The 21441-nt window shown below is 51.2% G+C and overlaps 1 protein-coding gene across 3 annotated transcripts in view; it reads right to left on the bottom strand.

Annotated features, from left to right (window-relative positions):
* The window catches only part of PCDH1 (protocadherin 1), a 219122-nt gene extending 208963 nt beyond the window's left edge, over nt 1-10159 (bottom strand). For 2 of the 3 annotated variants that reach the window (XM_090065274.1, XM_090065276.1), the window contains exons 1-2: nt 9893-10159; nt 1425-2239 (exon numbers count right to left, since the gene is read on the bottom strand). In XM_090065274.1, the coding sequence (XP_089921400.1) occupies nt 1425-2239; nt 9893-9956 (879 nt within the window). In that variant the 5' untranslated portion in view covers nt 9957-10159. Of the gene's footprint in view, nt 1-1424; nt 2240-8950; nt 9143-9892 lie in introns of those variants that run through there. The other variant, XM_090065275.1, reaches the window with a different exon arrangement.
* Between the last annotated feature and the right edge of the window lie 11282 nt (nt 10160-21441).

Genomic DNA, 21441 nt, shown 5'->3' with positions numbered 1-21441 from the left:
TATATATAGGTATCAGTTAAACACAAAGGTTTATAGATATGTTTACAATTTTAAAGCAATTTGGAAGCCTCAATCATTATAATAAAATACATTCTAGATGCCTATATATTTTGGTGTTTGATTCGGGGGGGGGGGGGGAGGGGGTTATTACAGAAAATCAGAGCTTCCCCTGCCCCTTCACTCCCCAGGACTCAGGTCCAGCTGTGGCTGTCCCCCACACTGCTTTGTGGTGCTGAGCAGCCCTGGTATGTCAGTACCCTGCCTCTGCCCTTGCCTTTGCCCCTCACTCCCAACCTACAGGCCCCTGGCCCTGCTAGTGCCCCTCACCCCAACCCAAACCCCTTACCTCCCCCCCAGTCCTGCTGATGCTCCTCACTCCTGACCCACAGCCCCCTGGACCCCCAAGTCCTGTTGGTGCCCCTCCCCCCCAACCTGCTGCCCCCCACCCAGTGTGAGAGGAAGGGGCTGAGTTTGGGGAATGGGATGGGTGTGTTGGGAAGGGGGGTGGGGTGGGTATAGGTGACCTGTGTGGGGGGGGGTGGTCACATGCCTCTCTAGATTTCTGCATCCACAGCGAGGCATGGGGTGCAGGGCTGTAGCCTAGCCAGACCAGCTCGGGGCAGGAGCTGCATCTGCAGCCCAGAAGATGGGACTCAGAATGGGAGGAAGCACCACACCACCATGGCCAGCAGCAGAGGGGGGCACAAGTCCACGTCTCTACCACCACACCTCACCTTAGCAAACATGGTGATGTGGTGCTACTTCCTGTGCCAGGTCTTGCTTGCAGGGGCTACACACAAGCACATGGTAACCCCTGCTCCCTGTGTCCCATTCCCCACAATCCCAAGCAGCCCCTCTTCAGGCTGGCAGAGTTCCAGCTTATAAGAGAAACCTTTAAAAGAGAAAATCCGTGTTTTGCCACATTTTTCCCCTTGGCAAATGGAAAGCCTTGGTCATGGGTCCCAGCTAAGCACAAGTTTCCTTGCAGCAGCCAAAGGGGCTGGCTACTGAAGGAAAGTCTAATTTCCCATCTAGAGCTACCATTAACACAGAGACATTCAGTAAGCTTTGTATATGCAGCTGTAGCAATGACTCTCAGCCCTGACCCACACTTCCCACTCAGCCCTGGGCTCCACACAGACTCTGCTGACACTCTGCAATCTCAATCTCGATCTCTCCCTGCCACCTCAGCCCTGGACTAGACGCACAACACAGGACTGACAATGCATCTCAACCTCTCCCTCACAACCTAGACACACAACACAGGTCTATCAATGTCACTCAATACAAAACCATAACTCTCTGCTGTGCCAGCTCTTTATATTTTTTCAGGTCCTAAACTAGAAGATTGTGATCACTGATTAAAGGGGGGCTACCCATTTGCTGGCATCAGAGTTTTACCCTGGTACTCCCTGTGCACTTACCTGAAGGACAGAATGCCCAACAGGACTGTTTTCTGAGAGCTCTGCTTCATACAAGGCCTTTTCAAACTTGGGTGCATTGTCATTCATGTCCAGGATAGTGATGCGCAGAAGGGCACTGCTTGCCCGTGGAGGGTTTCCCCCATCTTGCACTTTGATGGTCAGGTCATACGAGTCCCACTGCTCTCGATCCAGGTTCCCCATGACAATTAGCTGTGGCTGCTTCTCATCCTGATCCTCGGCCACTTGTAGCCCAAAGAGCTCCTGTGCTTCAGGCCCTGCCATGAGCTCATAGGAGGCCACACCATTGGGGCCTGAGTCACGGTCCATGGCCAGTGGGATGGGAAAGAGAGCCCCAATGTTGGTGTTCTCGGGGATGGCCAGTGTGATAACAGGCGAGGCAAAGTTTGGTGTGTTGTCATTGACATCCAGTACCTCAATCTGACCCTCTAGAAGGCGTGGACTGCTGTTCATTATCAAATCTGTGATGGACACCTCAAACTCCAGGAAGCAAGGATCCCCTGGGAACTGATGCTGGCACTCACGTAGGTTCTCCCGGTCTATGGAAGTTTCAGTGGTGTAAATGTCCCCCGTTTTGCCATCCACACGCAGATAGGGGGCCCCCACTTCCAGCTTATAAAGATGCCCCACATCTGGAAAGCCATAGTCAGCAGCCAGGCTCCCAATGAGTGTGTTCGGGGGTTGCTCCTCCTGTACCTTGTAGACCACACGTGTCCCAGAACTTGAGGCAGGGAACTGAAGGAGGACCCATAGGCCAAGGCATGATGCCAACTGCTTCATTCTGCACCACAGGGGGACTGCAAGGAAGCACAGATACCAGAGATTAGGGACCCCACATGCCATTCTTTAGAACTGCTCCCCACACCCTGCCCCACCTCACTGCTGCACCGTGTCCAGCCAGGCTGGCAAGTCACCAATCCACCCGTACTCCCAGGAGTGTCCCAAAGCCTTTGGCTCAGGGCATCTGTGCTATTACCCATAGAATGTAGAGCCCCTGCCTCCACAGCTCACCCTTGACAAGCTAGTCACAAGAGCTATCTTTTAGCAGCTTCCTGGAAACAGGTGTCGGGGAGAACTGATCTCAGCTTGCAAACGTTCTTGCTACGCCCTGCCTAAATAAGCACCACGGCCATCAAAACCCAGCCCAGTGCTCTCGTCATTGACAGGAACCTACTACTGACACTGTCCACCACATTAGTCATTGTACAAGCTGTTGTTATGCCCAGCTAAACGTACAAACAAGACGGGAAGAAGAAAAAAATTCACCCACACCACTGCATTCGAGCCAGCTAGAGGAACAGGCTCACATTGTAGATAGACACAGTGAACTATTTTATTGCAGACACAAATACTGCACACCTCTGCCCAAAGACAGAAACACTGCCCCTTCAAAAACACTTTAAAGACAGATATTACAGAGACACCTCTTGCACTAGCCACAAAGAAATGCATCACATAGATCCACACTACAAACAGAAACACTGTATACTAAGAAACTGTAGATGCTCCACACTCCAGTGATTGAGACACTGCACATCTTCCTGCAGCGTAAAGACACAAACATGAAATGCAACCCATATGGCAGACACAGGAGAGAAAGACACTGCACACACCCTGCACTGCATAAAGAGAGATCCTATACTTGCGTATACAAAGTGGTTCTCAAACTGGTTAGGGGAAGCACGTGCCCTCCTCCCCCCCACCCCATTAGATAAAAGGCACCCCTTTGGTAGTGCCAGCTCATTTTCACTCATTGTTTGACTACAAGAAGTAACAGAGCAATCTTGTCGCAGAAAAACCAGGAAGACCACAACAGAGCAGAATGGTTCTAGCACTATGGAGCCCTATTTGAAATCTCTGGGTTTATCTCATGAATCATGTTTGCACACCTAACAGTGCTAACACTGTATGCCCCCCACCCAGCACCCTCAAAATAGTCTCAAGGTACCCTACAGTGCTGCAGTACCCTGGCTGAGAATCACTGGCATGTGCATATGCACGTTAACACTGCATATACACTGCATACTTCATGCCCCAATTCTGCGGAAAGGGACACTGCCGATCCCAATGCTTGCAGAGAGCCAGTTGAAAAGACACTGCATATGTCCACACTAAAGAGATAAAGCAAGACACTTTGCAGAGACACTGCACTTCAGAGACAGTGACAGAGACACCCCTTCAGACTGCACAGATAAAGTGCATCCTTCTCACACTGCAGCCACATGCAGAAAAACTGTGTATACACAGAACCACTGTAGAAATTGAGGCACTGTCAACATGCACTGTAGAGACAGAGATACTGCACACATACTCTCACTGCAGAAACACTGCTTACCACCTGTACACGCTGCTCACCCCTCTGCATTGCAGAGAAACACTGCAAGATGCATCCTCTGCAGAGAAATCTGCATGCATCTCTTATGTGCCCTCTCCACCTCTCCCCAAATGCCCATATAACAAAAGAACTAGGTCTGGCCCTACAACAAAACAAAAGACCAGACCCTGCCCAGCATGCAGTCAGAGTTGGTGCCTATGGTATCTCCTACCCTAGCCCATACGAGCACTATCCATGGACGCCCCAGCTGGCCCTTAGAGTGGAAGCATTTACTGCTGTATGGTTCCATGCACACATAGGATGAGCTGTGTGGATTTGTCCCTCTGTTCTCACTGTGGCTTGTCCACGAGTACAGTCTGGCTTTGTGGCAATGGGTCGAGAATTAGGGTCCCCAAGGAAACACCTCCCCCTGCCTCATGCATACACAGCAAGGGGGTACCTTAGAGCTTTTCTTTTCTGTGCCTTGTCTCTACAGCTAGCAAAACTGCTTAACCAGCAACGCAAACAACAGAAATGCTGCAGCTCCAGTGCTGGGGGTGTGGCAGATGGGTACCACCTTCTCTTTCAGCGGAACTGAAATGACCATGCTGCTACTCTTCCTACTGGAACGGTCTGCCTCTGTCAGCCCAGTTCTCCAGGCCTTCAAGGCATAAACAATCATCTCTGCAACACACAAAGATATCCCTCTGCAATGCTTGTACCATACACATGAACACAGACTGCAAGCCACCTAGTCCCCTCGTCCTCCCACATGACAAATCTGGCCCTTCCATATATAAACCTCTCCCACTGCACCCCCAACACAGTTAGCTATGCACATCACAAGGCAACCTCCACACTACCAGATCCACACATAGCAGGATCCAGAGAATTGAGTCCTCTCACAGTGCATAGAAGCCCTCATGTCATCCTTCCCTGCAAAGAATGACCTCATAGCACCTTGCAAGCCTCCAAGCCATCCCTGTACCATCCACAGTTCTAACACAGCATATCCCCAGACACTTTGAAACTCCAAGCAAATAAGAAACCCTCTGAGTCCCTTCTCTGCCATCACATTACAACACAAACAAAGCACCCACTCATTTACCCTTGCCACTCTGGCACTTGATGGGCCTCAGACCCCTGTTTTATTCCCAATAAATGAACAAGGCAATAAACAGCAGCAGGGGGAACCAGGTTCTGCAGATACTGTCTTGAAACTCACAAGTACATTCCTTAAGCTCTTGGCTCTGAGGCCAGGTCACAGGACCCTTTTGTCAAAAGGCAGCCCCATCTACCCCTTCTTCATTACCAGAGGAGTGAACTTCTTCCAGCTGCACAAGTAAAACCCATGGGGCACCTTCTGCTGCCCTACTCCTGAACCCATGCCCATGGCTCCACAGCCCAACTCTCACCTTCCCTAGTGTCCCTGGATCCAAACTTCTCCCAGAGTTCAGCCTAACTTTGCTCAATGCTTTTCACACAGGGCTGAGAAATTACCTACTACTCTGAAACACTGCTAGGAGAAGAGAGCTGGGCAGGATGAAGTGTGAGGTACCAGAGACTGTAGTGACAAACAGCTTATGAGTTTCATATGCACAAGGCAGATGTATTTGTCCTAGCGAAGCGTCATAGGGGGGAAAAAAATCCCTCCTAGCAATAAGGAACACAAAGGTCCAACCCTGCTATGCCTGCAGCAAGCCTCTAAAAGGCAAATGCACAGGGAACAAAGGCAAATGAAGCAGCACCCCCCGGCAAGAAATAAAGGCACGTGGACACTGCTCACAGTACATGCACCTGAACCACAAGTAGGCACGTATACATGCCTTGACTATAAGCATGGGTGCCTATTTCACTATTACCCTATTGCTTAGTATTATTTTAGAAAATGGCCATATTAGATACAAATAGACAGATACCATATAATCAGTGGTAATGGGAGATTAAAACAGACAGTTTCCATGAATTGGTAGGGAGTGATTCACTTTCCTAGTAAGGCCCTTTCAGCTACAGTCAAACCAGAACAAGGAAATCCTGCTGCAGGGTTGTTTGCTCACCTGTATTTACTTTAGGCTTGGGTGTGTCAATGACCCTGTACTGTTTCTTACTAATACTCAGAAAGCTGAGGCTCACGGGCAAAGGTGAAAGTCCTGGGCCTAGTGGCAGCCCTGAACTAACTACAACATGGTCTTTAAGGGTCAGAGTCTCAGGAGAGTTAAAACTCCCATTCAGGAACCTAAGGGAATTACAGAGCTATAAGCATGCTCACCATCCACCCCACCCACTGTAGCACTGGTCCTCAAGCGTAAGGTAAGACTTCTCTGTACCAGAGACAGTAATCTGTCAAAAGACTAGACGGAGACCCTGGAACAAACCTGGAAAGACTCCAAAAACCATCACAAACCTACTCTAAGTGCCAGAAGCACTCCTCTCACCTGCCTTTGCTAACAGAAGCATAAAGTAGCATAACCACTGAAAGAAAAAGAATAAACAAACTCTTCCAATACAAAAGTACTCCACTACACACAATTGTCCCCACAGAAAGAAGATGAGAATGAGCCCTGTGTAAGAGATGGTAATGTCATTACTTACTACTGCATGACTAAAAGGCTCTTGGATACTGTCATAATGTATATGCTATAAAAACCTGTAGAGTTGCAGCCAAATAAGGTTATAGGAATATTAAGAATGTAAAGTCGAGAGTTAGGCCATACCTTGATGCAGCTGCCTTTGCAGCCTTAATTTAACCCCCTTCTATATGCACCTAAAATTACAGCCTTTAATTACAATCATAACTACTTTTCCCCTGGACCAGTCTACCCCAGTGTACAGGATAAGACTGTACTCACCAAATGGGCAGCTATTCATTACTTATTTCCATCCCCATCATTGAATGTGTGGCTCCACATCTTATTTATGGCCACCATCCAAACCATGTACTGAATACAGAAGTATTTAATTTTCTCATGAGCTTCATCCTGAGTTCATCTCTGTAGAAATAACTGAATGCTTCACAAATATTAATGAATGCTGTAAAATGAAGTAGCATAGTTTTCCTGTTCTATACATGGAGAATTTTATCACAGAAAGATTAAAGGCAAAATTATCAAAAATATCCACTGATTGTTATGTCCAATTTGAGACACCTAGGGCTTGATTTTTCAGACTACTGAGCATTGCATAGCACATCATATGTTTAAAGCATAGCTCCCATGGACTTCAGGTCAGAATGTATAGAAGTTTGCCCTCAGGAGTCTCAAGCTGGTTACTCAGAAGATTAAGAAAGCCCAGTCATCACCTGAGAAATGTTTGGTTTAACCATGCACCACATGGGCATTGTGGAGAGAAAACAAGAGTCCAGATCACTATGGCAACATTCAAGTACCTTAACCAAGAAACCATTCTCTCTCTCACTGAAGTCCTGTGACTTACTACACATCTTCCCCATTCTGCAATGACTGAGGCAGGAGTCCTATAGACAGTCCCCTATGCTACACAACCCTGATTTACAGAGTAGGTACTCATGCAATTAAAAAAATACCATATATAAAACTGTTGCATCAAAATTCAAGGGCTACCTTATGTCAGACATTGTCTAACTTTTAAATGATCAATCCTAGAATCTTAAGGAATATTAATTTCTTTCTCTGTTATTTTTTAAGCCAAAATAAAACAAAGAAAAAATAATAATGTAGAAACATTCTGCTTCTCCGACACGGGTCATCAGCATGGATGGAATTTTTAGAATCCACTATACAAGCGTTCTGCTCTGCAAGATAGGGGTCTTATCCGGCAGCAATAGATGGCTGTTCTCCATATACAGGAGCCCGGATGCACTGTCATTATTAGGTGTTAGCAACAAACTTCTCTAGTTGCTTTCAGAAGGATAGCTAAACAGCATTGTGGAGACCTAGGAATCCTGACTTTACACATTACGGACCCTTCTCCTATTTCTCTCACACAGATACAAACACACACCTTCCTCCCCTGTCCCCTCCCCCTTATCCTCCAACCCTGACTGTAATCTATTAGAAAGGCAGGGAAGATTTGCACCTTGCAGACTAACCAGAGTAGACAGATAGATAGCACAAGCCTTTGTGAGCTTAAGCTTGCTTTATCAGATGCTGTAAAAGGACATGCAACAGGCAGTGTATTAGGATAGAGAAATTGTTTTCTGTCTTTCCTTCGCTCCTCTCATCCCTAGCTCCTGTCTCTCTCTCCCCCATCTCTGTCTTCTGCCTCCCTACTCTGTTCCTGCCCATTCTGCCTCCTTGGCTCCTTCCTATACTGCCTAACATCTTTCCATTCTTGCCGCCCCTTCCTTTCTTCCTTCCTTTCTTCCATTAAAGCCAGGATGTTCCCCTCCCCCTCAAAACTGCCAGGATACCACCAGAGGTAATGGAAGGAATGGAAGGACAGGCTTCCCCCTCTCAGTTTCAGTGCCCAACTCTACAACGGCTCCTGACAAAAGGAGCAGCAAGCAGCAACTGCTGACAGAGCCCTGCTCAGTCCCTCAACCTGTGCCTGGAGGCTGCAGCGTGGTCACACACAGGATCTGCTTGGGAATGGAGCATGCTCAGTGCTGTCTAGTTAAACAGCTAAATTGGCAGATTACATGTCAAAAGACTGGCAAAAGTCATCTGCATGACATCACCATGAACCCTTCTGCTAAATCTCCAGCCCCTTCTCCAGGGCACTGAAACCCCAGGGCTTCTCAGTAAAATGGTAACAAGGGATTAAACATGGGCAAAATAGCCTGTTTTCCCCTAGCTTCATTCTCAGAAATGGCTGAGATACTCCAAAAATGTCAGCAGAAGGCAGATGCCTGGTGTGCAAATTGCAGACCAACAGCATGAGTTTGGTGAAGTCCCAAGCAGTGGAAAGCAGGGTCTTCTAATGAGAGAAGCTGGGCAAGCTCGGCTGCAAAAAGAGCTACCGACAGCCTGCAACTAGGCAGGCAAAATGACACGAGATATCCAGGAGGCAGCTCGTGGCTCCCAGGTGCAAACGTCTTTGCTAAGGTAACACCTCCAGGCGAGCCCTGACGTTCCCGAGGCAAGGGGGGGGGGTGCAAGAGGTGGGGAGCTGCAACACCCATGGGCGCCTGCTTGCAAAGCTGCAGCGCCTGCCGCGTCCCCAGAGCCGGCGGGGCGGGGCGGCCCCGCTGCTCGCAGCCGAGCCCGGCTGGACCTACCGGCATCTGCGCGGCAGACGCCGCAGGAGAGCCGCTGGCCGGGAGCCCGGACGGCGCGGGGAGCCACCGGGCACAGCTTGGGCTACGCCGACGGGAAACGCCAGCTCGAGCTTCTCCCGCCCCTTTGCTCAGGACCCGAGCCGTGGGCCAAGCCCCGGCGGAGCGGCCCGAGCCTCCCGCGGGCACAGCCGCGGCCGCTCACCCCCAGCTTCGCGCGCACACACGCGTGCACGCACACGCGCGCGCACCCCGACCTGCGTGCGTATGCACACGCTCCCTCTGGTGGCGCACGGGCTCTCCCGCAGGCACAAGATTGTGCACGGGTCTCCCCGAGACCCCACGGGCGGATCTCACGCCCGCCGCGCGGCGGAGGAAGAGGGAAAGCGACCCGCGGGCGACCGGGAGCCAAGAGCCGTTCGGCGGCCGAGACGGGCTCCCGCCGCCCGGGCAGGGACGGAGGCGAGCGGCGACACAACAAGTGTCCAGGACCGGCGTGCCGCCCCCGCCCCCGCGCACCAGCCGCCGGTCCCGAGCGGGGCTGCCCAGCCAGGCGGAGCCGGGGGCGCAGGCAGCCCCGCGCCCGCCCTTCCCGCAAGGACCGAGGCGGCTCGGCCGCGGAGCCGCGGTCTGCATATGGCGATGCGCCCGGCCACGGATTCGTCCCCCGCTCCCCGCCAGGGCCGCGAGCCGCAAGCCGGCTGTCCCCGGGAGCGGGGTGCGGGCAGCCCCCGCCGCGCCGGGTCCAGCCCGCCCCGTATCGCCTCCGGGCACCGCTCCCCCCGCGCCGGGTCCCTCTTCCCGGCACCCAGCGCCTCCTCCAGGCTGGCGCTCCCCGAAGCGCCCCGCTCCCATCAGCCCGGGGACCGGGCGCAGCTCCTTCCCCGCAGGCTCCGCGGCGCGGCGCGGCTCAGGGACCCTCCCGGCTCCCGCCGCAGCTCTTACTTGGGCGCGGACAGCGCTGTGCTCCGCGGCTGCCCCTAGCGCGGCGCTCCTCGGGCTTCTCCATCGCCGCCTCCCCGCCGGGACCGGCTGCCCGGCCCCCTGCCGCTCCTCGGGACTGTTATCCGCAGGAAGGCGAAATCCAGAGGGAATCGTGCCCGCCGGTGCCGAGGCTCCGGCGCGGCGACTCCACGTCCCAGCGCAGCGGCCGCGACCCGGGCTGGCGGCAGCCCCAGCTGGTGCCTGCGTCCGCGCTCCTGCCCGTCTCTCGCTGTGTGTGAGGATGTGCGGGGCAAGCGCAGCGCAGGCACAGCCTCCTCCCTCTGCCCCCGCCTCTTGCTGCTGCCAGCCCGGGGAGGTGGAGCTCCGGCTGCTCATCAGATCCTGCGCGCAGCGCGAGGGACCGGGCGAGATGCGGAGCGCGCCGGCGGATCGCGAGGCTGCGCGCCTCCTAACCCGGCAGTAGGCAGGGAGTCCCCGCCCGGCTCGGCCCCTGCTTTTTACATGCATCGTGCCTGAGGAAGCGCGTCTCAGCAGCCCGCGGGAGTCGGCCCAAACCCTCAGCCCCAGCCACTTCCCGTCCAGTCATCTCCGTGCCCCTGCGGAGATGCCCAGAAAAGAGCCCTGGTGCGACCCTAAATCCTCCCGGGATCCGAAAACTGTGCCCCCGGGATCCTGGACGGAGACGCAGAGCCCGAAGCCCCAGCTCCGAGCCCGGGGCCGCGGCGCGGCGCCTCCGAGGCCCCGAGCGAGCGCTGCCTGCCCATGGCTGTCTCCTGAGCTCCCGCGCTTGGCCCCCGTCATTCCTCCCTGCAAGGGCAGAAAAGCCACCACTCGTACAGCTCTTGCCTTCCCATTTTATACGGAAGCTCGCCCCCACCATGGATCCCTCGGCAGGCCCTCCCCCTCTAACCGCATGAATTAGGGCTGTTTACTTGCCTGGAAACGTATGGAATTAGTCTCGTATTTTTCTTCCCACAACGGTTTTTAAAGGGAGATTTGCAGTCCTTGAAGCTGATGGCAAAGTTGATTTACAGCGGCTCCCCGCGAAGCCGTGCGAGCAGAGGAGGTGGAGTCCTGCAGCCGCACCCGGAGTGCTGGGGAGAGCCGCTAGAGGGGCCTGCCGAGAAATGCGGTCTCCGGGCTGAACCCTGCTGCAGCGCAGCTCGGCCCAGCCCCAGCAGCTCCTGCCCCTCGCAGCGCCTGGCCCGGGCACCGGGAACACTGAAGGAGACCAAGCCGGATGTGGTCTGCAGCAAAGTGGACCTCAGTTTGGCTTCAGTAACCAATGTAAGGCTTGGGGGACTACAGGAGGAGTGGGAGAGGAGGTCTCTTTTGCTAGGTATTGTGGCCATCAGATCACAGTCCAGTCAGGTTTTGAAGTAGCCTCCCCTTCATTCATTTCAGTTTCTGATCCCAACTGTAGCCTCAGAACCAAGAAGTGACCAGAGGTTTTCCATAAATAACTTTCTGGCTTCCTTTGGCCTGATATACACCAAGGCAAAAATCCCTGTGTTCATTGTTACCAGAGTCAGGGAATATGGCTTGCTGCCATATGACAAGCAATGGCTTGTGGAAACCCCAAACCCGACCAGATGATTGGGCTAGGAACTGTAAATCATATCCCTTTTATCAGCATCCAAGTGAGTCATGGTTTTACAAGATGGGGTCAGACCCCTCTCGGGTTGAAGACAGCAGCTGCAGGCCCCTGCACTGCCACTGCAACCCCTTTGCAAACTTCCACCACCCCTACAGCAGGACTAAGTCAATACATGTTGTCAGTTGTTTGGGATCTGTCTATAGCCTGATGGGGGGAGTAGTCAGAGCTATTACCCAAAGACAGCATGTTCCCCTACGATAATCATGCACTTCATCCACAGGCAGCTCCAGCATTAACAGCCCCTTCTGTTCCTTTAATAAGCGTGCAAGCTTTTTGCCAATTGCCTGGGTTTGCAGACTAGATTCTGACTTTTTGCCAAAGGTTTGAACACTCTTAACATTCAGCCAGGCACTTCCAGGCTGAGCTGCAGGGCACCTATCCTAGGCAACGAATGGCTGTCTACAGAGGTTGTGCACTCTACATTGCAAGAGCAAAATACCTAGGATGGGGCTCTGGACACATATGGGGGACTGGTCTCCAGGTGTAGTGGGACAGGGACAGCCAATTCTTCACGCTTCAACCTGATGCAGTCCAGTTCTGGAAGCAGACTCCATCATGGATTTACAGCTACAGTGACAGACAGCCTTCTCTGCTCTTCTGCAGCACGGAGAGATGGACAGAGAGAAGTGCTGCTTCATACTAAGCTAAATGAACCTGTTGCAGCACACAATCTACCCCGCCCCATACACAGGTTCATCTCTCCTTTTATGGCCTATTGCACCCTCTCAGGTCGTGACCCAGATGAGGGTCACAGAGGCGATACCTGCAGCACTGCACACAAAGGGCAAGCTGCACCGTGTGCCGGGAGCTTCCCTGCTCCCAGGCCACCGCTGCCACTGCACTCTGCTCCCAGCAGCAGGTTGTGGTAAAAAAAGGTTGGGAACCACTGCTCTAGAGCAATAGTGGTCAGTGTTCTGGCCCCATAGTTTGGGTGAGTGGTACGGGCCTACTTTGCAGCCTGGATGCATCCATGCTCCAGCCCAACCCAATGCATCAACTTGATTCTGCACAGGGGATCCAGCTGCATGCTACCCCAGCCCTGAATGCCAGATCCAGCCATGGAGTGACCACAGGCCCATCATGCATTGGTAGATTAAGATTTATTGCAGCCTTGGGCAAACAGAAAATCAGAGTCTCCCACAGGGAAGGGCCCTGATCCACAGTGCTGCACCTGCACTCAGTCCCTAGCTGCACCCCGGCCAGGGCAGGTGGCTTGCAGCCCCCTCCATGTTGCCAGGCTTTTCCTTCCCGCAGGAGCAGAGGATGCAGGTACCTGGCACTAAACTAAAGGTAGGCTCCGGCAGCCATGAGGGCACGGCTTTCTCAGCCTGATGCCCAGCACAGCCCAGGGGTGGGCCCTGGCTGAGTCTTCTCCAGGAGAAAGTGGCAGCAGTGGGGGGTTGGAGCCAACCTGGGGACATGGGGGAGGGACAGCACCTGCTGGGAATCCCTGCTCCCTGAGCAGCTGCCCAGACACCTTTAGCAGCAGGAGGTCTGCCCAGGTCAGGAGAGGGACAGGGTGGGGCAGAGGCACCAGAGTAGACTGGAGAGCTCTCCTCATCTGTCTAGGCTCACCTGTTTCCCCAAGGATTAACTCTCTCCTCTTCCTCCTCTGAGCTCACACTATTGCCACCACTCCCACCACACTTCCATGGTGAAAAGAGGCCTTCATGCTCCCATACCCTGCTGTACCAACAAGATTCAGAAAAATCCAGGCCAGATTATTCCTCCCAGAGCCTAGCACAGCAGTTGGGATCCCAGCCAAAGCCCGTGTTCTCTCTCTCTCTCTCTCTCTCTCACACACACACACACACACACACACCATATTTTTTCCCAGGGGGCATGAATCCACCCCTGCCTCATGGACCAATGATCTAGCACTCAGAGCCATATTCTCTGTCCTATGGGGCTCCTCATGGGTCTGGAAATTTGGCAGCAAGGAAGCAGCAATTAGTACTACCAATTAGTACTCCCTGGACACCAGATTTCTGGACCCATGGGGAGCCCCTCAAGCCGGATGACATGACTCTGCAAGCTGGATTTGGCCTGTGGGCCAGAAGTTGAACACCACTGATCTAGGGGCTGGAGATCAGGTCTTTTTCTGGAACCATCTCTGGCAGTCCTGACTCTCTTAGTTAGGGTGACCACCTTTTCAAAAGGGGAAGGTGGGACATATGCCGGCCTATGCCCCTCCCCCAACCCCCACTGGCATGACTGGAGCAGAGCCAAGCAGACCAAAGTGGGGGGCACCACTCTGGGCTTGACGCTCCCCACTCTGCTGCCCTTCCCCAGGGAATCACTGTCCACCACAAGGTCAACGAATCAGCCAGCAGGATTGAAGTCTTTAGGTATGTAGGCAGTAAAAGGAAAACAAATGGAAGTGTGGGACCGCTGCTTAACACCTCACGACAGCTGGTAATCGACACTCAGGAAAAAACTGAACTCCTGAGTGACCACTTTGCTTTGGTATTTCCCCAGACCAAGGGGAAAGACAAGTGAGATAAGGCTCAAAGGGGCATGCCAGGAATGACAGCCTCCCCACTGTGGATACTGAGTGGGTGCAATACCAACTAGAAAAGCTAGACATTTACAAGTCAGCAGGACCAGCTGGACTCCGTCTGAGAGTGCTGAAGGAGCTGGCCAAGGTCATTGCAGAACCCCGGCAAAGCTCTTTCAGAATCTGTGGCGTGCGGGGAAATCCCTGAGGACTGGAAGAGGGCAAACATTGTGCCCATCTTCAAGAAGGGGAAGAGAGAGGACCCAAGCAACTATAAGCCAGTCAGTCTAACCTCTATCCCAGGAAAAATCCTGGAAAAACTCATTAAAGAATCTATGTGCGAGAATTCTCATGAATGGACCTGTGTTGTCCTGGCACGAAATGGCCAGTGATGTCCCTCAGGGGTCTGTGCTTGGACTGGTGCTTTGCAACATTTTTATCAATGATTTGGATGAGGGAGTGAAAAGCACGCTGGCCAAGTTCATGGACGACACCAAATTATGGGACAGTGTGGTCACGTCAGAAGACTGGTTGCAGATACAGGCAGATCTGGACAGGCTAGAGAGTTGGGCAGACTGGAACCAAATGAAGTTTAACACTTCCAGGTATAAGGTACTCCATCTGGGAGCAAACAACCCTCAACATACATAGAGGATCAGTGGTGACAACTTGGCTTGCACCACAGCCAAAAGGGACCTACAAGTAATGATTGACTATCACATGAATGGGAGGCATCAGTGCGAGGCGGTGGTCAGCAGGGCAAATAACATGCATCTCGTGTAAAACTAAGGAAGTGATACTCTTGGTGTACTCAGCACTGGTGAGACCGCAGTTGGAGTACTGCGTCCAACTCTGAGTGCTGCACTTCAGTAAAGACATGGAAAAGCTTGAGAGGGTCCAGAGAAGATCCACCCGTATGATCAGGGACTTGCAAGGCAAGTCATCTAAGGAAAGGCTGAGGGACCTGGGCCTCTTTAGCCTAAAGAAGAGAAGGTTGATAGGGGACTTGATAGCAGCTTACTGCTATATCAGAGGAGTGCATCAGGAGCTCGGTGAACACCTGTACACTAGGGCACCCCCAGGGAAGACCAGGACCAGTGGAAACAAACTCCTGGAAAGACACTTCAGGCTTAATACCACGAACAATTCCTTCACAGTCAGGGTGTCCAGAATGTGGAATAAACTCCCTCCAGAGGTGCTGCAGTCACCTACCTTGGAAGTTTTCAAGTGGAGACTGGACAGTCACCTTGCTGGTGTGACCTAACCCCAGTTGTCTTCCTGCCTAGAGCAGGGGGGCTGGACCTGATGATCTGCAAGGTCCCTTCCAGCCCCTAACCATCTATGAATCTATGAGTCCGACCCCAGCAGCAGTGGGCAGCACAATTCTATGGCACCACCGCCCCAGCTGCTGCCAGGTAGGCAGGGGATGCATCACCATGGCAGCACAGGGCTCCTGGGGAAAAGGCAGCAGGACAGGGAGACCTGAGCCAACAGTGGGCAGCCCGCATCTGCCCTCGCCCCATGCACAAGTCTGGGCGACACATGCCCCTCAATGCCCCGCTTCCTGGCAGTGGGGGCAAGCAGCAGCAGGGAACTGCCTTCCCCCACACTCCCTGGATAAGCTGCCCATGGCTCTGTCCCTCTCTCTACCCCAGACCCAGGGTCCATACACTGCCTTGCCTGGGCAGCACCCCCAGCCCCTGCCTCACTCCCCCGTCACCATGGGGGCCTCCATCTGCCCTTCCCCACACCCCCCTCCACTCCCCATAAATTTACCTGCTGGGAGCTGCTCTCCAGGATGGCCAGCTCTTTCTGGGCCACGTGCATGAATGTGGGCACGCACATGCATGTGGCACCCCCTGAGTCTGCTCCTGGCAGTCCCTTGAAGGCTGGAATCAGGGGTGATGCATAGGGGTGCACTCAGGTGCACGTGCACCCCCGAGTATGGCAGTGGACCTCCTGCAAAAAGCACCACCGCCGGTGTCAGCGGAGCCTCCGGGTGGTCGCTGCTCACCACCCTGCCACCAACACTGCTGGCGGCATCTGCAGGCAGTCCACAATTGCTGCTGACTGCTGCCGCTGCTGCCAGCAGCACCTATGGGTGGTCGCCACACCCTGGTTGGTGCTTGCCACCCCACCCCCTCTGCCACCAACAGTGCCAGTGGTGTCTGCAGGAGCTCCCAGCTTCCTGCCACCGTGCTTCCACCGCCGCCACGCTCCCACCACTGCCAGTGCAGCTGTGCCCCCCACAGCTGCTGGGGGCATGTGCCATTCATGGCTGGAATGCTGCTAACCTGCAAGGGGAAACACAGATCCCTGCACGATGCTATGAATCTGAGACAAATGCTGTCCTGGAGTCATATAGACTGGGCCTGGGTCATGATGATCCCATCCTGGGACTGTCCCACCCAATTAGGGATGTGTGGTCTGGTCTTCCTAGTCTCAGTGTCCTTGCAGAGAGACAAGCATGGCAACTCAAGCATAGTTTCTTTCCTGGTTGGTAGGAAGAAGGGATTTAGGAGGAATTTGTCAGGAATTAGTTTCCTGTCTCTTCTGACCTTTAAATTTCTCTGGATTATGTTTTTCTTCCCTGTATGTGAATCCACAGTCAAATTAGAACAAGACACTAAAATCAGAGGGAACCAAACTCCCAGATCAAGGCCATCTGAAAAGGGAGCTGGTGAGATCAGAAGGTTCAGAAAAGGGAGACTGAAGGTTAACTAGTGAGGACCCCTAATGCCCAAGTAAAGATTATAAAGGTTGATTGAGGTGTAGATGGTTCATCTAAGTGGATCATGCTAAGTCAGCAGTTACCTGAGTGGAAGCCAAGGTCAAGTCTGGTATCAAGCCAACTCCAGGATATCAAGTTGAGACAAGGTCAGTGAAGGGTGCATGGTTGATCAAGGCTGGGAAGTCCAAGACAGGAACAGAAATAAGAAGGAACAGGCAGGAGAGTCCAAAAAGAGGTTCAGAGCACAGAGCCATGGTAGGAGTTCTAAATAGGCCAGAGGCATAGCAACACAGTCTGTTCTCCAAATGATCTACTGCTGTCTGGTCTACCATATATATATATATATATATGTGTGTGTGTGTGTGTGTGTGTGTGTGTGTATACACACACACACACATGCTGGCTTGTTCAGAGAGAGAACCCTTTGAGTAATTCTTACTGACTCAAGGAGTGAAATGTTTTCAATAGGTGGGACATTTTTCTCCATTTCTATTGTTATTAAGTCAGTCGTGATATAAGTCCATTTATGGACAGAACTACTTGTACCACATTCACCTTTCTGAGGTGTCAGATTGCCTTCACTTCTATGTTGTTGTTGTGAACTATATGATCAATAATCAGAATGCAAGGATTAAGCTAGCAGCCATTTGTATTACACTGCTGTTGCTTTAGTGAAGAAATCAAGATCTAGAAGTAGGAAAGGAAAAATCCTCCAGAGCTTGAAGTACTGTCCCAACAGAGTCCTTAAGATTCAAAATTAAGCCACATTATGGAATCACAACTGCCAACTCAGGACAGAGTAATATCTGAGAAAGACCTTGAGGTCTAGACAGTATTACAAAAATGTGTGTGGCTAATTTGCCTGTACAGTTACCATAATTGCACATGTACTCATGGAAATTTGTTTGACCTCCCCTGTTAGGCTTCCATTTGTATGGTCACTTGCTAGGTCTGAAACTTTTATACAGGAAAACATACTAGAAACATTGATCTGGCCTATAAAAGCATTACAGGAAAGTTTTGATAGAATCAAGTCCCACCTCACTGCAGTCTGCTTCTAGTCTCTGATAGGAACCAGCTAGTTAAACCAACAGCAGTACTCCCAACCATGACACCACACAGAATAGGCATCTACTGGGGCTTACATGGCCCAGCAGTGCTATCTATGGACACATCAGCCTACAAAGAGACTTGGTAGGTATGCAACACAAGGAACGTGTGTCACATGGTACAGAGATTTGTGCGGGGTGCATGGTTATGGGTACCTCCTCTAGTCTAGCCTACAAAGCAAACTGGCCAGCTGACTGCATTGGTCTGTGTTTTACAAGGCAGCTAGTTGTTTTGTGGAGCCCTGTGTGCCAATCTATAAACTGCACTGCATTGTCAGCTGCCTGGGTGTGTTATTATGCACAGATGTACTACCCTGTACAGCCTTTAACTGAGCTTGCAGGAGTGGTTATATGTACAACCTAAAAGAGTGTTTTGGTTGGCATTTAATGACAGTTAAGCATGTCAGTCACTGAGGCTCATCAGAAGCAAACAATAGCTATGGCTCAGTGAGATGAAGCCTGGCTAACTGTCAAGCAAAGTCCTTAATTCAGGGCAGACAACAGGATGATGCCATAACATGGGCCATGAATGTAACATTGTAAGAGTGCTTGGGAGGCAGTGGTATTTTTTTGTCCATCTCCCTGAACTACCAGACTGTCTTTGAAAATGGATCTAAGCACAGAGCTGGTTGTTGTCCATTCCAACTGACTCACAAGGACAGCCTGCTGCCTTCACTCTCACTCACTTCTTCCTCCCAACTTAGTACTTAGTCACAACAACTTTATCTCTAGGCACAGGTGTATCCAGAGATGTGGCAGTGTGGTCCAGAGAGGGTGTAGCAGTGTGGTTGCACCCCCTTTTGGCTGAGTCAGTATGAGTTCCCAGCACAGAGCTCTCACCCCTGCTGCTGAATTCTACAGGGTGGAGGAGGTGCAGAGGGGAAGGGCAAACAGCAGCAGTATTTACCCCCTTGGGTTCTGGCCAGAAAGCAGGGGCTCTGGCCAGACCCTACCCTGACCAGTTGGTGAGCTCATAGCTCATTGCATATATACCACAGAATGAAAGTGTGAGGAATGCAGCCCCCTTGCCCTGTTCCTGGATCTTCTGCTGTCCTTAGAAAAGCTGCATCCGTTTGAAGTGTAGGGATCAACCAAACCAGGGCTTGGCACCCAGTCTCCTTCTCCACCCCCCAAATTCCAAGGGCCTTTCATAGTTATATCCATGACAATCCCATCTACCAGCTTCCAGGCTCTCTTAGTCCTGTGAACGGGTGCAGGGGTACCCTTTCACAGGACTAAGTAAAAAAGCCCAAAGTATAGGATACTTTGTGCTGGTCTGCTCTGACATCACACAGAAACAGCTGTTTCCTGGTTCAGGTGGGACCTTGTCAGAACAAAACCTGCAAGGGACTAGCACCCAGCTAAATCTCTGGGAAAGCAAGATGAAAGGAAAGCACAGAGAACAAATGAACGTTACAAGAGAATAAATACCCCCTCCCCAACACACACACAGAGCAAAGCTGGCTGCCGTCTGCTGCAAGGAGTTCAAAGACTCGTCTGTTCTCTCTCCTTAGCTCTGGGCTCCACAGGAGAGGTAGCAGTGTAGATCTGGGCAGCAAATGCTAATAACATAGACATTCTAACAATTTACTTGCTTCTACAATTAAAAACTGAAGGTTTTAAATACCAAACACAAGAGGCAACATGAAAAAAACCTCTTTCCTCATCCTTAGCATAGCTCCGGTTATTGAAGTCATGCAGAAATATGGGGTGACTTGGAGACTTCAGCCAGGATTCAAAGAATAAACTGGCTGTCAAGGGAGATTCAGCCATGCCTGGTGTGTAGCTCAGGAGGTGTTGTGTTGATTGTGAGGGGAAGCAGGGCAATTGCTATACTGATACTGGGGTGTAGCTGAGGAGGTGTGGTACTAATTTCCCAGTAGAACTGAGAATGTGTTGCATGGACTATGGGATGTAGCTTGCAAGGTACTATATTGGTTGTGGGGTGTAAACATGAGTCCCCTGTGCTGGTTTTTTATGGAGGTTGAGGAGTGTATTCTTAGAATGGTTCTCTTTCTCTCTGTCTTTTTCTTGCCTGCAGGATGCCTGCTGCCGAATTATTGAGAGATTGTTTTTATTACTGTTTTAACTCTTTTTTTAACCTTGTTTTTCTCTCGGCTGCACTTTCACTTACTCATTAATTTTGGTATTTTTCTCACGGTATATAACCCCTGTCACGGCTGCCATGGCAACAGGAGGGAATGTGCTCAGTGCTAAAATATCCTCTCAAAAATAACAAAAATAAGAAAACAGAAGCAGCTTGTGTTGGCTGCTGCAAATGCAGATCTGGCCCAGCTTTCATAATGATGGGAGAATAAGAGATTCTGCAAGCTCAACACCCCAAGCTCAACACCCCAAAATTCATCACTCCTCTTGGTTTTAATGTTTTTCCTGTACTTCAGTTTGATTGTGAGACTGCTCATTCAGTATTATCGACTGAGTTCTGGGGATGAGTCTCCTTTGCATTCTTTCCTCAGAGATCAACTCCCTTTCTCTCTGGACTAGCTCCCCAATATTTGCAGACACTAATCAAAACTCCAGAGAAAATCAAACTAAAATCAAGAGCAAGGGTATGGAGATGCTGCAAATGGTGTTCTTGCTGAGCTCAGGCATGTCTCCCTCCTGATTTTTATCCAAGATAAAATAACAGAACAGTTAATTTGAGACTGTATAAACAAAGAATTAGAAGCTAAAAATATATATGCCAGTCAGCATGGTTTCATGGAAGGTAGGTCTTGTCAAACAAGCCTGTTGTCTTTTTTTGACAAGATTACAAGTCTGGTTGTTAAAGGCAACTGTGTTGATGTGGTACATTTGGATTTCTCCAAGGCATTTGATTTACTAGCACATGACATTTTGATTAAAACTTACATCATATGGAATTCAAAGGGCACATATTAGATGGATTAAAACTGGTTCATTGACATGTCTCAAAAGGTGGTTATTAATGGAGAGATATTTGTAAGTGTAGCCATTTCTGGTGAGTTTCCCCAAGTATCAGCTCTTCCTCCAGAACTGTTTAATATTTTTATCAACTATATAAACTATACAAAGACTAATAACATAGTAAATAATGATAACAAATAATTGTTCAATCAGCCAGTTAAATGGCTAGTCATAATCCAATAAAATCTGTTTTAATACAGCTAAATGCAAGAATACATCTGATGCGAATGTAAGCTATAATAATAAAAGGGCCGTCCAACTTCCAAGCCTCAAGGAACCAAACACCTTGAGGGTCATATCAGCAGGGACTGCACCAGGCGAGCCATGGGCCACTAAGCCACAGGCTCATAGAAACTCCCCACCACACCCCTGCTGCACTGAGCAACCGCTTGTCCCCTCACCCCATGGCCCTGGACTCACCCTCAGCTCCCTAAGCAACACACTGCATTCCCCTGTCTCCTGAGATGGAGGCAGGAAGCAACAGCCAGAGGACAGAAGGGGAGCCTGGAGAGTCCAGCTGCAGTTGCATCTAGAACTGGAGGGGCAGAGGGAAACATGGCAGCTGGGTGAGAGCCTGGGGACCCCATGTGGGCAGGGACCTAGTAGCTG

This window comes from Crocodylus siamensis, chromosome 10 (genome assembly GCF_052110815.1).
Source record: "Crocodylus siamensis isolate JL-2025a chromosome 10, ASM5211081v1, whole genome shotgun sequence".
Taxonomy (NCBI): Eukaryota; Metazoa; Chordata; order Crocodylia; family Crocodylidae; genus Crocodylus; species Crocodylus siamensis.
This window is presented reverse-complemented; position numbering and strand designations above follow the sequence as displayed.